This window comes from Micropterus salmoides, unplaced genomic scaffold (genome assembly GCF_014851395.1).
Source record: "Micropterus salmoides isolate LMB-PRFRI ecotype aquatic unplaced genomic scaffold, ASM1485139v1 Ms_hic_scaffold_17, whole genome shotgun sequence".
Classification (NCBI taxonomy): Eukaryota; Metazoa; Chordata; class Actinopteri; order Centrarchiformes; family Centrarchidae; genus Micropterus; species Micropterus salmoides.
Genome location: NW_024040817.1, coordinates 18,641,817 through 18,654,053, shown reverse-complemented (window position 1 = coordinate 18,654,053; position 12,237 = coordinate 18,641,817). Strand labels below are relative to the sequence as shown.

At 41.1% G+C, this 12,237-nt stretch overlaps 1 protein-coding gene across 2 annotated transcripts; it reads left to right on the top strand.

The window, feature by feature from the left end:
- Positions 1–4,090: 4,090 nt before the first annotated feature.
- klhl38a (kelch-like family member 38a) lies at positions 4,091–11,561 on the top strand. 2 transcript variants are annotated; one of them, XM_038724622.1, is made up of 4 exons: positions 4,091–4,447; positions 6,525–7,883; positions 8,104–8,209; positions 8,878–9,167. In XM_038724622.1, the coding sequence occupies exons 2-4, from the start codon at positions 6,528–6,530 to the stop codon at positions 9,165–9,167; spliced, it is 1,752 nt and encodes a 583-aa protein (XP_038580550.1). In that variant the 5' UTR covers positions 4,091–4,447; positions 6,525–6,527. The 2 variants fall into 2 exon arrangements, with proteins under 2 accessions (XP_038580550.1, XP_038580551.1); XM_038724623.1 differs by lacking the exon at positions 4,091–4,447 and having other exon boundaries at positions 6,528–7,883; positions 8,878–11,561.
- Positions 11,562–12,237: the final 676 nt, after the last annotated feature.

Here is a 12,237-nt window from a genome sequence, read left to right as displayed (position 1 = left end):
AACGGGCTCTCGGGAAAGTCCACGGTGACTTTACCCCCCCCGACACCCAGCAACCGAGAGAGGCGACCCCCGATTTGGAGTTGACGTTTTATCCGGTGATTATTTTCCTTTACAATAAACGGCCACTTCCTTGTTGTATTTTCGAACAAGCCGTTCGTCACGCTCGTGGCTACATTCGTCACTTCCTGTCAAGGCGTGCGCTGTGGCTGTGAATGGAGCTTCGCGAGCGCGAGCGAGGGGACAAATCAGAAGCGATGGGTGACACACCGGATCAATGTCATGTAAAATAGTGTTTCACTTTAAAACATTCATACATAAAACAAACACGGGTATTCATAGGCTCCTGGGCGAGGTGTCGGGTGGTGATGAGATCATGGGCAGATTCACCTGCTGGAGGGCCCCAGAGCCAAAACGAGCTGCTGGGCCCCTACAACAGGACAGGTCTGATTCTATATTTTTATTATAGGCCTACTATATTATCTTATTATCAACAAACCTAGACTATAAGCCAACAATGTGTCCATCTCTCAGGACTTTCTGATTACATATTTCTGTGGCTCTCAGCATTAAGCCCATTCATTCCTGAAGAGGTAAATGGCAGACAGACAGGAGATCTCTACAGAGGGTCGTCAAAACCTCTCAAAATAATCATCGGTTGCCCTCTGCCCTCCCTGGAAGACATCTCCACCTCCTGGGTCTCAGCAGAGAAAATAACAATCCCTCCCATCAAGCGAGCATCAAGAGTCGGACAAACAGACTTAAGAACAGTTTCTTCTCCTGGGCCATCAGAACTCTAAATGCCACAAACTCTTAGAACACTTGAACAGTTCTGCTGAGCATTGTTAAGATAAACACAACCCAGCAGAGCACCTTCTTTTTAATTATTTTAACTTATTTATTACATTCCAGTGTAATATCCTTCGTGCAGTAAAGCACCATGCACTTTGTTGTTTGTTTTAACTGTTTGTTTTCTGTTGTTTGCACTGATAAGGAGTAGCATTCTTAATTTCATCATATATTTTTCTACAATGACAATAAAGGCTTTCTATTCTATTCATTTCTATTCTAAATCTATAGGATCAATTTAACCCCCTCTCCCACCCCATTTCTCCTGCACTACCTAATGTGTACAAATGATTGAGGTCCAAAAACTGGATTTTGAACACTCTTTAAGACATCAAACGAGAACGCACCGTAAGGCCATTGTCATTTATGTTGTTTAGCTTAGTCATGCATTTTCCATTGGTATGCAAGAATATGGCATACTTGTATTCTGTTTTTGAGCCCGTTGGCATTTCCCATTAATGTAAAAACTAATATGGAAATTATGATTCAAACATTTGTGGTAAGTTCAAGAGCAGATTTATCTTTAATTTCTTCACTGACAAGATATCATTCAAATATAAAAGCATCAAGAAATAAATTAAGTGTACAAAAGTATAAAAACATACAGAATATATCAGTCTTGACATCCTGATTTCATATCAGTTAACTCCACTCGGTGTACTGGTCCCAAGGCTGAGGAGCTCTCAGATAAATGCTGCTAAGTTGCTGTAAAACACAGTGGGGTTGTCTGCCACTTTAGAATAACATTAAATAGGTAATGAGAATGGTGCCTGATCATGCTCCTAACTAATACCATATTTATCATGTATTCTTACCATCATTAATCCATATGTTAGCAATAAAACTATAGCTCTATATGGAAATATATACCTTTGAAGAAATGTTATTGCAGAATTTGAGTAATTTTTGTTACACAATATCAAAAGCCGACATATACTATTAAAATTTCTTCAAGACAGAAATGTGTTTTAATTTTCATTTGCCATTTCAAATTGCTCACAATAAATCATATTTTAAAAATAGTGCAAAATCAAGATGTACCGCTGAACACTTTCATGTACTGAGCTCTGTCAGTGGATTTAAATAAAATTCCCCAAAGCCATCATTATTTTTCTGCAGTGGGAATACCACTGGATCAAGAAAGTGGTTTTAAGCCAGTAAGATAAAGTGAAAGTGGAAAATTCTAATCTTCATCTTGCACCTCAACATGAATTATTTAAAAAAGTGGGGGGGGGGGTTGATTTTCACCTTCACCCCTGAAGGAGGTAGTGTACACCATGACCTATGAGCATGAAGCTGTCACTTGGTTAATGGTAACAGAGTCTAGTCTTTCACTATGTGACAAAGTCCACCAAAGCTGCATGTGCTCACATGTCATGACGTCTGACTTGCTGACAGCTCACCTTCTTGCAGCTATGTCATTCAATCTGTCCAGATGTAACTCCAGTACCTTGTCATGTACTGCTAAACAAACATGACAACATTTCATCTCACTGCCACGGGAGCTGCAAGGATTAGGACAGGGGCTGAAGATAAGATAAAGCCCCCTTGTGAGACAACTTACAGATACTAACTGTGAGGAAAAGGAGACTTAAATACCTCAGAACCACATCTCTCTCTGGAAACTAGTGGACACATAAGGTCATGACATAAAAGGAGAATATATTTAATTTCTCTTTTAATCTTGCCCATCAGTGACAGAAAACATTTGTGTCTATAATTTAGAAAACTCCACTTTATAGTGGAAGCAGGTTTTAATTATAAAAGAAACAAAAAGGACGAGGGCATGTTGATGCTCTACAACAAAGACAAATTAAACTTAATTTTAGAAAACTTGAAACATATTGATTTACACTGAAAACAAGTAGTATACAAGATTACAAGTTGTAATCTTTTAGATTTTCATGAAATCAAATCAAGTTTCTGATACCATCTATTGTGAATATTTAAAAACAATAGCCGTTTATTGTGTTCACATTCTGTTATTACTCTCTATGGTGTTTTTTATTGCTAGTGGCGGAGTCCGCCATCCCCACCATGGATTCAAATATGCACAAGGAATTCACAGGAAACGATGAAGGTTATCCCACATTACTGTTCGTCATTTTATTTTGCTGATATCAGCCTCACTGTTTACTGTTCACTAACACCTTATCAGTGTTGTATTAAGTTACTGCTAATGCAAACTGAACAATTCCTCCAGCTACTACTTCACACCAAAAGTGTTGAACTGGCAAAACCACTTATCTTGGGGACCCCTTAATGGGTTCCGAACCCCAGTTTGGGAATAAATTTCAAATTCAAATTCAAATTAGCTTTATTGGCATGAATGTATAGCAACAATATTGCCAAAGCTATAAATAAAGTACATAAGGACAATTAATTTCATACATTTCATTAGATAAGAAAATAAAATAAAAAAGAATATAACTCTATGTCAGCGAAAGAGGTTTTTACAATGTAGTATTCCATTTTAATGGGGTAGTATTTTTGAATGGAGCTTGCTCCTCAGTCCCTCTTTTCACACTGTTTCATCCCCGGCCCTCTGCGCTGCCCTGTCCCTTCCTGTGGTTCCCCAGACCTAGCTCTCCACCAGATGCCCTCAAACTTTCCGTCCTTTTCCATCACCTGACTGCCACACCTGGGGCGAGTTCAATCTTAAAACGTTTTGCACCGGTTTGCAACATAGCACCTCGGTCTGCCTGTCTGCTGGCCTGTACCTGCCAGTAAGATAAGTTTATGCTTTAATAAATTAAATTGTTCCAGTCTGCCTATTCTGTCCACATTTGGGTACAATCCCAATTGCCTGAGCAGACCCACCCTGACAAGTATTGTAACAATTATCCCTAAATTATCCCTAAAATCTATGGATTATCCAACTAGATTTCATTAAGCCAAAATTGCCACTGTGACCGCAATATGTACTGTAAATCTCCACTAAATCTTTGATTAAGGGTATTAGATGCTATATGACATGTGACACAGACATTGCTACAAGTTAACTGACACCTGGAACAGGTGAGTAGTAACAGTAGTCATTTTCAGTCCAATTCTTACAGCTGTTTCTTCTGATCAAGCTAGCCCATCAGCACTGCACTATATTTACCTTCATCCTGGGTTATACAACAGGAGGAGGAGGACTTTAACAGCACAGGAAGATGGACAAGGGTTAGTAGCTCGGGGACACTTTGATTAAACACTAGCCTGGGTGGGCTCAATGGCTGAGTCATGTCCGTGTGATGACTCTCCCTCCCCTGGCTATTGTAAACACTCTCTCTACTGGACTCTAGCAGGGCTGTTAAGCTGGCAACTGGGTACCAAACAGCTCTGTGTCACATGAGAGGCCTGGCTTGAGTCACAGTGGCCCGGGATACTATTCTTAGCTGCAGGAATGTACACAGTGGCCTCATGGCGAGCTCCACAGTGCCTAACTGGAGAGCCTCGTCGTTTCTGTGTGTCATGCTCCTTTTTTCTCTCCCTGACCACGCTTCCCTCTTTCTCTCTGGAAAATGTTTTGGTTCTCTTTTCACTGGAAGTGATATTTGTTTCTGAACAGATCGACCAGATATTTTGGATATTATTGATTTTCTGAGGGCAGGAGGTAAGGTTTCACTCGGTCACAGATGTTGTTGATGAACTGGCAACAGGTTCATCAGTCAGACATTTCTCTCAAACTCATCAGTTTAATACACATTGGATGAATAATAATGCTTCAGTCCTACTACTTTTATTGTCTAACAGCAACATTGTTCAGTTTTCTCAGCAACGGCCTGCTTCTATATCATCTTCTAATTAATTTTGATCCAAAATGCTCTGTTTCAAGTTTAAGGAAATCAGACCCTACTAATACAATCCAGCTGTGCCACATTTACAATCTTGTGTAGATAAATATTTATAAATCAGCTTTGGCATTAGGTTACAGTATTACGAGTTAGAATGTATCTCTCTACATGTAATGTGGCGCAAATAAGCATGCAAAGCCACTTGCTGATGACTAACTAAAAAGTATCCCAAATGACTGAATATCGTTATACATGAGTGTGACTCCAGTTTTAATTACTGATGCAATTTATCATAAGGAGCTCCTGGTCTCCACCAGTAGGTCTTGTTTAAGACCTGAGGGAAAACCGTTAGTCATGAAATGTCACTCACAGGCATTTCATAGTATACAATAAGGATCAGAGGTCCAAATATATCAGACAGGCTGGGCCACGTAGGTGGGGAGTAAATCAGTAGCTGTTGCGGGGGTGATTAGAAGACTTAATGTTGCTGATAGTCCGATGAATTTCCCGCTCTTTAAACAGCAGGATCATCACAAACCCTACAGCCAGGAAGAGACAGACTGAGACTATCAGAGAGGAGGAATATAGTGAAGGAAAAACAGAACATATAGAAAATAGCAACAAAGATAATGAGGGAGAGAGAGGTCCAGAGAGAGAAATTCAGGGGGATGGAGAGACAAACACAGATGGTCTGTTCTGTTGACACAGTTCTGTTAATGTTAGCAGTGATTGGCAGCTTGATAAGTGAGATGAGGCCTAATGCTACATGGATGCATCAAGATAATTTAGAAGGGGGTAAAAATAGAAATCTGTGAGTCAGTAATGGTCAGAACAGCTGCTCCGCTGGAGTTTTAAGAGTTTGAGAGTGGGCTAATAAATGAAAGGGCTTGTTATCAGATGGATACACATGGTAAGTCTGAAGGCAAAGGTGAAATTTACATAAAATGTCAAATGAAAGAAAGACAAAGTGAAACTGTGGCAGCCTGTACTATCAAGAATTCCACAGTGCATGCTGTTGTAGAGATACATTTTTCTGAAAGCTTACAGATTAAATTAATCCATTTCTGTTATGCATGCAGTCAAGTTATACACAGTTTAAAATAGCTAATCATACCTGTATGGATGAAACGCCAGCTTTTGCCTTGAAAATGTGTGATGCAGCAGAAACTTAGGGTGTGTCACTCCAGTTTTATAAGCAAGGTAGCGTTTTGGTAGATTTGCCATTTGGTGGGTTATTGGTTGATTATTAGATTACTTTTGTAGAGGCATCAGTTTGATATGTTAGGAAATACACGGTGACCTCCTAGAGTCTCTGTTTGCCAGGCAAACTCATGGTGAGACTCCAGAAAGTCACTTTGCCCAACCAAGAGAAAGTCCAGCGCAGACCTTCCTGCAAAACCACAACCTGTTATTCTTAAACTTGTTTTTGTACTGATGAGATTGTGTGTCATTTAGTGAGCTTTACAAGTGCAGGTATGCTGCTTTATTAGCATTGGACAGAGCCAGGCTAGCGGTTTCCCCCCTGTTTTCACTCTATATGTTAAGCTAAGCTAACTCTCTCCTGGCTGTATCCTCATATTTAACATGCAGATGTGAGAGTGGTCTGGATCTTCCACTCTCTCTGCAAGAAAGTTAATAAACCATATTTCCAAAAATGTAAAACTATTCCTTTAACGGTAGATCTACGGTAGCTCAATTTCAACAATATGCCTCCACTTTAGGTGATCATGCACATCCAAGTCTAATTTCGCAACATGTGGTTATCACCATATTTTAATAGAGAGGGTTAATGTCAGTGTAATGTCATCAGTATCAATGTTTTTGTTAACCATGTCTTTCCAGTGGACAATAGAAATACAACACTATGATCATGGAGAATCTCTTTTCTCTTTCCAGAGAATGGCCTGCAGACCACGGGAAGTCTTCTCTTTGAAAGACTCAGAGCTTCCCACCCACCTACTTGCCCAGCTCAACATCCTCCGGCAGGAGCGCATCCTGACCGATGTCCTGCTCTGCACGGAGCACCAGGAGATTCCCTGTCACAGGAACGTCCTTGTGTCCAGCAGCCCATACTTCCGCGCCATGTTCTGCAGCAACTTTCTGGAGAGCAGTCAGGCCCGAGTGAATCTGAAGGGAATCTCTTCAAATGTCCTCAGTGGCATCGTGGAGTATGTCTACACAGGCTGCATCACAATCACCATGGAGATTGTGCTCCCCCTCATGCAGGCAGCGTCAATGCTTCACTATGGAGGTCTCTTTGAGGCATGTTCCATGTTCCTGCAGGAGCAGCTGAGTCCAGAAAACTGTCTGAGCATGATACGACTCTCTGAGATCCTTCACTGTGAGAGTTTGAGGGAGAGAGCAAAGGAGATGGCTGTGAGGTGTTTCTCTGATGTAGCTGCTACAGAGGACTTCTGTGAGTTGTCTCTCCCTGAGCTCATGTGTTACCTAGAAGACGACCGACTTTGTGCTGAGGAGGAGCAAGTCTTTGAGACCCTTCTGGCATGGATCCACCACGACCCGTTCTCACGACGCGGTGCAATCCATGATCTCTTCAAGAAAGTCCGTCTACGCTACATCCATCCAACTTACCTCTTCCAGTTTATTGCCAATGACCCACTGGTGCAGTCCTCCACCCTCTGTACTGAGATAATCGAGTCAGTCCGCCGCCTCATGCTTACAGTCAGCACCAAGTGTAGCCGAGAGCTCAAGCCGCTTTGGACCACACCACGGCGTTACACCTGCAGAGAAACACTGGTGGTGGTCGGAGGGCGCAAAAACAATGAACAGACCTCACGAGAGGCTCTACTCTATGATGAAAGGACTCATCGTTGGCAGTGGTTGGCCAAGCTCCCTCTGCGCCTCTATAAAGCAGCGTATGTGTGTATTCATAGCATCCTCTATGTGCTTGGCGGACTCAGCCTCTGCATGACATCAGGTGACAGCTCAGTTAGCGCCACAGTTTACACACTCTCCCTAAAGACCAACCAGTGGCGGACTGCTGAGCCCATGTTGGAGCCACGATATGCCCACCAAAGTGTGTCCTATCTGCACTTTATTTTCGTGTTAGGAGGTATTGGGGTAGACAAGAGAATTTCTCAGTCAGTAGAGAGATATAACAGTATGTTTAATCAATGGGAGGCCATGGCACCAATGCCCACAGCAGTGCTGCATCCAGCTGTCGCCGCCAGCGATCAGAGGATCTACGTTTTTGGAGGGGAGGATGCCATGCAGAATCCAGTCCGGCTGATTCAGGTAAAGAATAATTCTCATTTTAGCAGTATTGAATCAACACTGAAGTCCAATTCCAATATTGTTGCTTAAAGAGAATTCATTGTCAGTATCTGCAGATAGAAAATTAAAAGCAAAGGTCTTCAGACACACTAGGATGTCACACAAGCAGGCAGCCAACTACAGTCTTTGATGCTGCAGTAAACAGGTTGGCTGTCTGCTGATGTCTGTGGTGTTTCAACAGGTGTATCACATCTCTCGCAACTTGTGGACGAGGCTGGAGACAAGGACGGTGAAAAACGTTTGTGCTCCTGCTGCTGTCATTGAAGACAAGATCTACATTATAGGAGGTGAGCTCAAAACATGGTGGCCAAATAAGTAGTTTTCCCCAGCTGTTACATAATTGTACATTACATATGTAGTCGTTAACGTGTTTACTGCATTTTAACTGATTGTTAAATCATGTAGGACGTTATTAAGGATAAGGCTGGATAATACTTTCCACTTCTTCACTTTCAGCCCAAAGCCCATTGTTTCCTATTGAAGATGTAAATCTTTAAAAAAGAAACAACTCACAAATATATAGTTTATTTTTCTGAAAAGGCTAAGTAATTTCATAAAACAGCTGGGCACTGTAGTTTTAAGCAAATGTTACTCAAACAGGAGGAAACAGTGCGTTTGTTTGGGTCTATTTTCAGCTGCAGATTAATGCACGTTTGGTGCTGTACTGAGTATTTCTAGCAGCACAACATAGCAGCATGTGGGAGCAACTCAAAATAAACTACAGCGTTCATTGCAATGAATGTTTATGTCTCCCAGTGCAACAGTGAGGCTCAGTGATGTGTTTTAATAGTTTTCAGACAACAATGGAGCTCTGTGGCACAGAGGGAAAGCTAATTGGCTGGAGAAACAGATAATACTTGTCAATTCCTTCTTGGTTTTGGTGAGAATAAGAAAAATGTCAAATATCACCAGACTTATTCTTCAAATTTAGCTCAATCATAATCTAAATTTCCAGGATACACCAGGCGATTGATCGCCTATGACACCAAAGTCAACAAATTCGTCAAGTGTGAGAACCTAAAGGAGCGACGGATGCATCACAGCGCCACAGTGATCAACAATAAACTCTATGTCACCGGTGGACGCATCCTCAACGGCCACGATGTCATCGAGGACTCAGACTGCTTCGAGTGTTACGACCCGAAGACAGATGTTTGGACGTCGAAAGGTTCTTTGCCGTACAAATTATTTGACCACGGCTCCCTTCCTTTAGTGTGCGTTTCCAACAGACCCAACCCACCATGACCCACCAACCAACCAGCCACTTGGGTAAATGCTTTGCTATGTGCTCATCACCTTCCCTTCGCCATGATTTATATTAACTACAAAATTGGGAAACCATTTCAAAATGACTGCATTCCTTCACGTTGTTCAGTCTGTGCCACAACTTAACGGCATGTTAGGCCAGGCTGACTTTCATCTGAATCAAAGGAGGAGCTGACGTGCAGAGGTGTCATTTCTTAGGCACCTCGGGTGGAACTGAACTGAGAACCCAAGAGATGACGAGAGGCAGACACTTACACCACAAGAACAAGCAGGTGTTCAGACACATATGTAATCCAAAAAGCTCTTTCCACAGATGGCTGCACTCAGTTGATGGTAACTAAAAGTGTTAATGCTTTAATTTTCCAGCCATTTATACACAGCATATCACTGCCTGGCAGCTGCAGTTGACTTCCCTGTAACAATTAAATACATAAGGAATTACATGTCTGGCTGCTTGTTAACTCTATGAGGTCTGCTTGTCTTGAACAACTCAAAATGACTGATAAAGCTAAGCTACTAAAAGCTACTAAATTTGCACTTTATAGAAAATACATTCCTCATTGACCCATGTGCTTCTATCAGAGTGCAATTGCTGAACAATTGTGACAGAACATGGACAAGCTCCCCCCTGCAAAAATCAGTAGTCCATCACGTTTGCTGTTGATGAGAAGCACAATTTCACTTAAATGAAATTATCTGGGCCAACTTTATTCCAGTTTAGCTGGCTTGAGTCATGACCTTGACAATTCTATCTGTCACCCCAACAAAGCATGTTCTGTATTCTGTTTCATGAATGTTTTCGCTTGCAGTGTGTGTATGTAACATGAAGTAAAACAAAAAGACATGATGTTTTGGAGAGGCGAAGCACCGTAAACAGAAAAGATTTGAGTAGTTCAGTGGTGGTTTACTTTTAATTTCAACATGTACAATTGCTTGATAAAGAAACCGGCTTCGCAGGCAGCTATACTGATGTAAGGACCCTATTATCACCCCATTGGATCATCCATGTTATGTATCCCTGTAGTGACTCTACCTACGGTATTTAAGATCGCATCAGCTGTATGATGCATAATGTGTTGCTGCAGTTGCACAATTGACTTTCTCTAGCATTTTTTCCCCTAAAATGTTTTTATTTCCTTCTGTACAATATTTTGGATATTGATTTCCCTGTTTGTGACTTGGTTTATAAAGGAATACTGTTATTTATGTGTACATATGTGGTGACGCCCCATAGAAAATCCAATTTCTTATTTATTGCTTTGAATTTCTCCGCACACAAGAACAAATAATACCATCTGTTTTGGACTGCAGCACATGCATTGTCATTGTTATACTAGACTGCATTTTGTTGAACTTGATGCAGATTTAAATGGTTCTCCCTTTGTCTGCCAACTGGCTGAGTCATGTTCCCTTCATACACAAGGGAACATTGTTGACACAGACACAGATGCATGTTCGCTGGCTATCAGGTGACAGGTCATTAGGTACCATTGCAACGTCCATTCAAATACTGCATTATATTTCATGAAAGTTAAAACAATTTATCTGGCATGAAATTAATACATTACTTTATGTTACAGTATGACGACCTCTTATCATAAAGAGGCTCTCACTGTATGGTATGGCCTACTTGTATCCAGCTCTCCGCTGAAGTTGACCTTAGGGGAAGAGATGCAGGATCAGATTTCACTCTTACAATTTAATCCCTGCCCATTAGTGGGGAAACATTTAAACTTGCCCAGGAGCAGTGACCAAAGGGGAATTTCATCACACTCCACTTTAGCAACCCTAAACTCATTGAGTTGGATAGCTCCTTGTTAGTCTGGTCACTCGGAATGCCTCACAGTAACCCTGCGTGTGTGTGTGTGTGTGTGTGTGTGTATTCAGTACCTGATACCTAACCACAGTATTATAGACTCTTACTTACCCAGCAGATTGTCTAAGCTTAAACTTAAAAACCATACAGTTTTAACTTATCAACAAAGACTCTCATGAATCATGAATAATTTGCCATTAGCTGAGTCAGATGTCATATGCTTGACTCGTTTAGCCAGAGCAGCATTTCAGAACAACACCCTGTGAAACTTTTTTATTGAGCTGCTGCTAAATACATAGCCTATTCAGACTGTTTATTGACTGTGTTTACTTTGCTGTCTTTCCGTAGAAACCAGTGTGTGAGGGTCATCCTTGAGGGAGGCTGTGGCCTGGCAGGTTATTTTCAGTGTCTGTTACTAACCCATCAAGGGATAGCATTTCATTGCTAGCCCATTCTGTGTGAGTGTGTGTGTGTACATATAAACATACAGCAATTGTTGGAAGAAGAACCATTTGCATGTATTGGAGCCACCAGTATAAACCTTATTCTACATAAACCTTGAAAAGGAGGATTTATTTTCTTGTTTAAGAAGAAACTTCAACCTGCTACCAAGTAGTTTTAAATACCAAGGGGTTTCCCTGTTGTGTCACGGAAGATGGCCCATTGCCAGTCTGTAACTTTACCCCCGCTGTGTTAATGTGATGGATAGGGGGATTGAGAAGGCCTACACCTACACAGCCAGAGGTGGAGTAGAAACACAACAGTAGAAACACAAGAGATCAGCTTCCCCCCCCAGGTACTACTAAAAACAGGTACATCACCTTTTTCAAATGCAGCATATCTTTTATTTGAAAATGAAGCGCAAGTTACAACTGAAGGTACTCTTAAAATTCAAATTCTTTAAGCTACAAAGCTAGATGAAATATACATTAGCGTTTTAATGAAAATAAGCAACAATTTTTTTGAACATTGTGCATGGATTCTTTATATTAACTCAATTTTACATTTACAAAAATAAAAGGAACCATGAAATAACATTTTAATGATTTGATGAAGTTAGCAGGCTTACTTGCAAGTAAAGGTCTCCAGGGAGTACAAGTACAATTTGATGAATGAATTTCTAATATAACTATTGCAGCTGGTTCAATTGCAAAGACAGTGTTTGCAGTACAACACTGTTGTACTACTAAATCAGCTTAATGGGACGCATCAATTCTGAATATGAAAGTGACA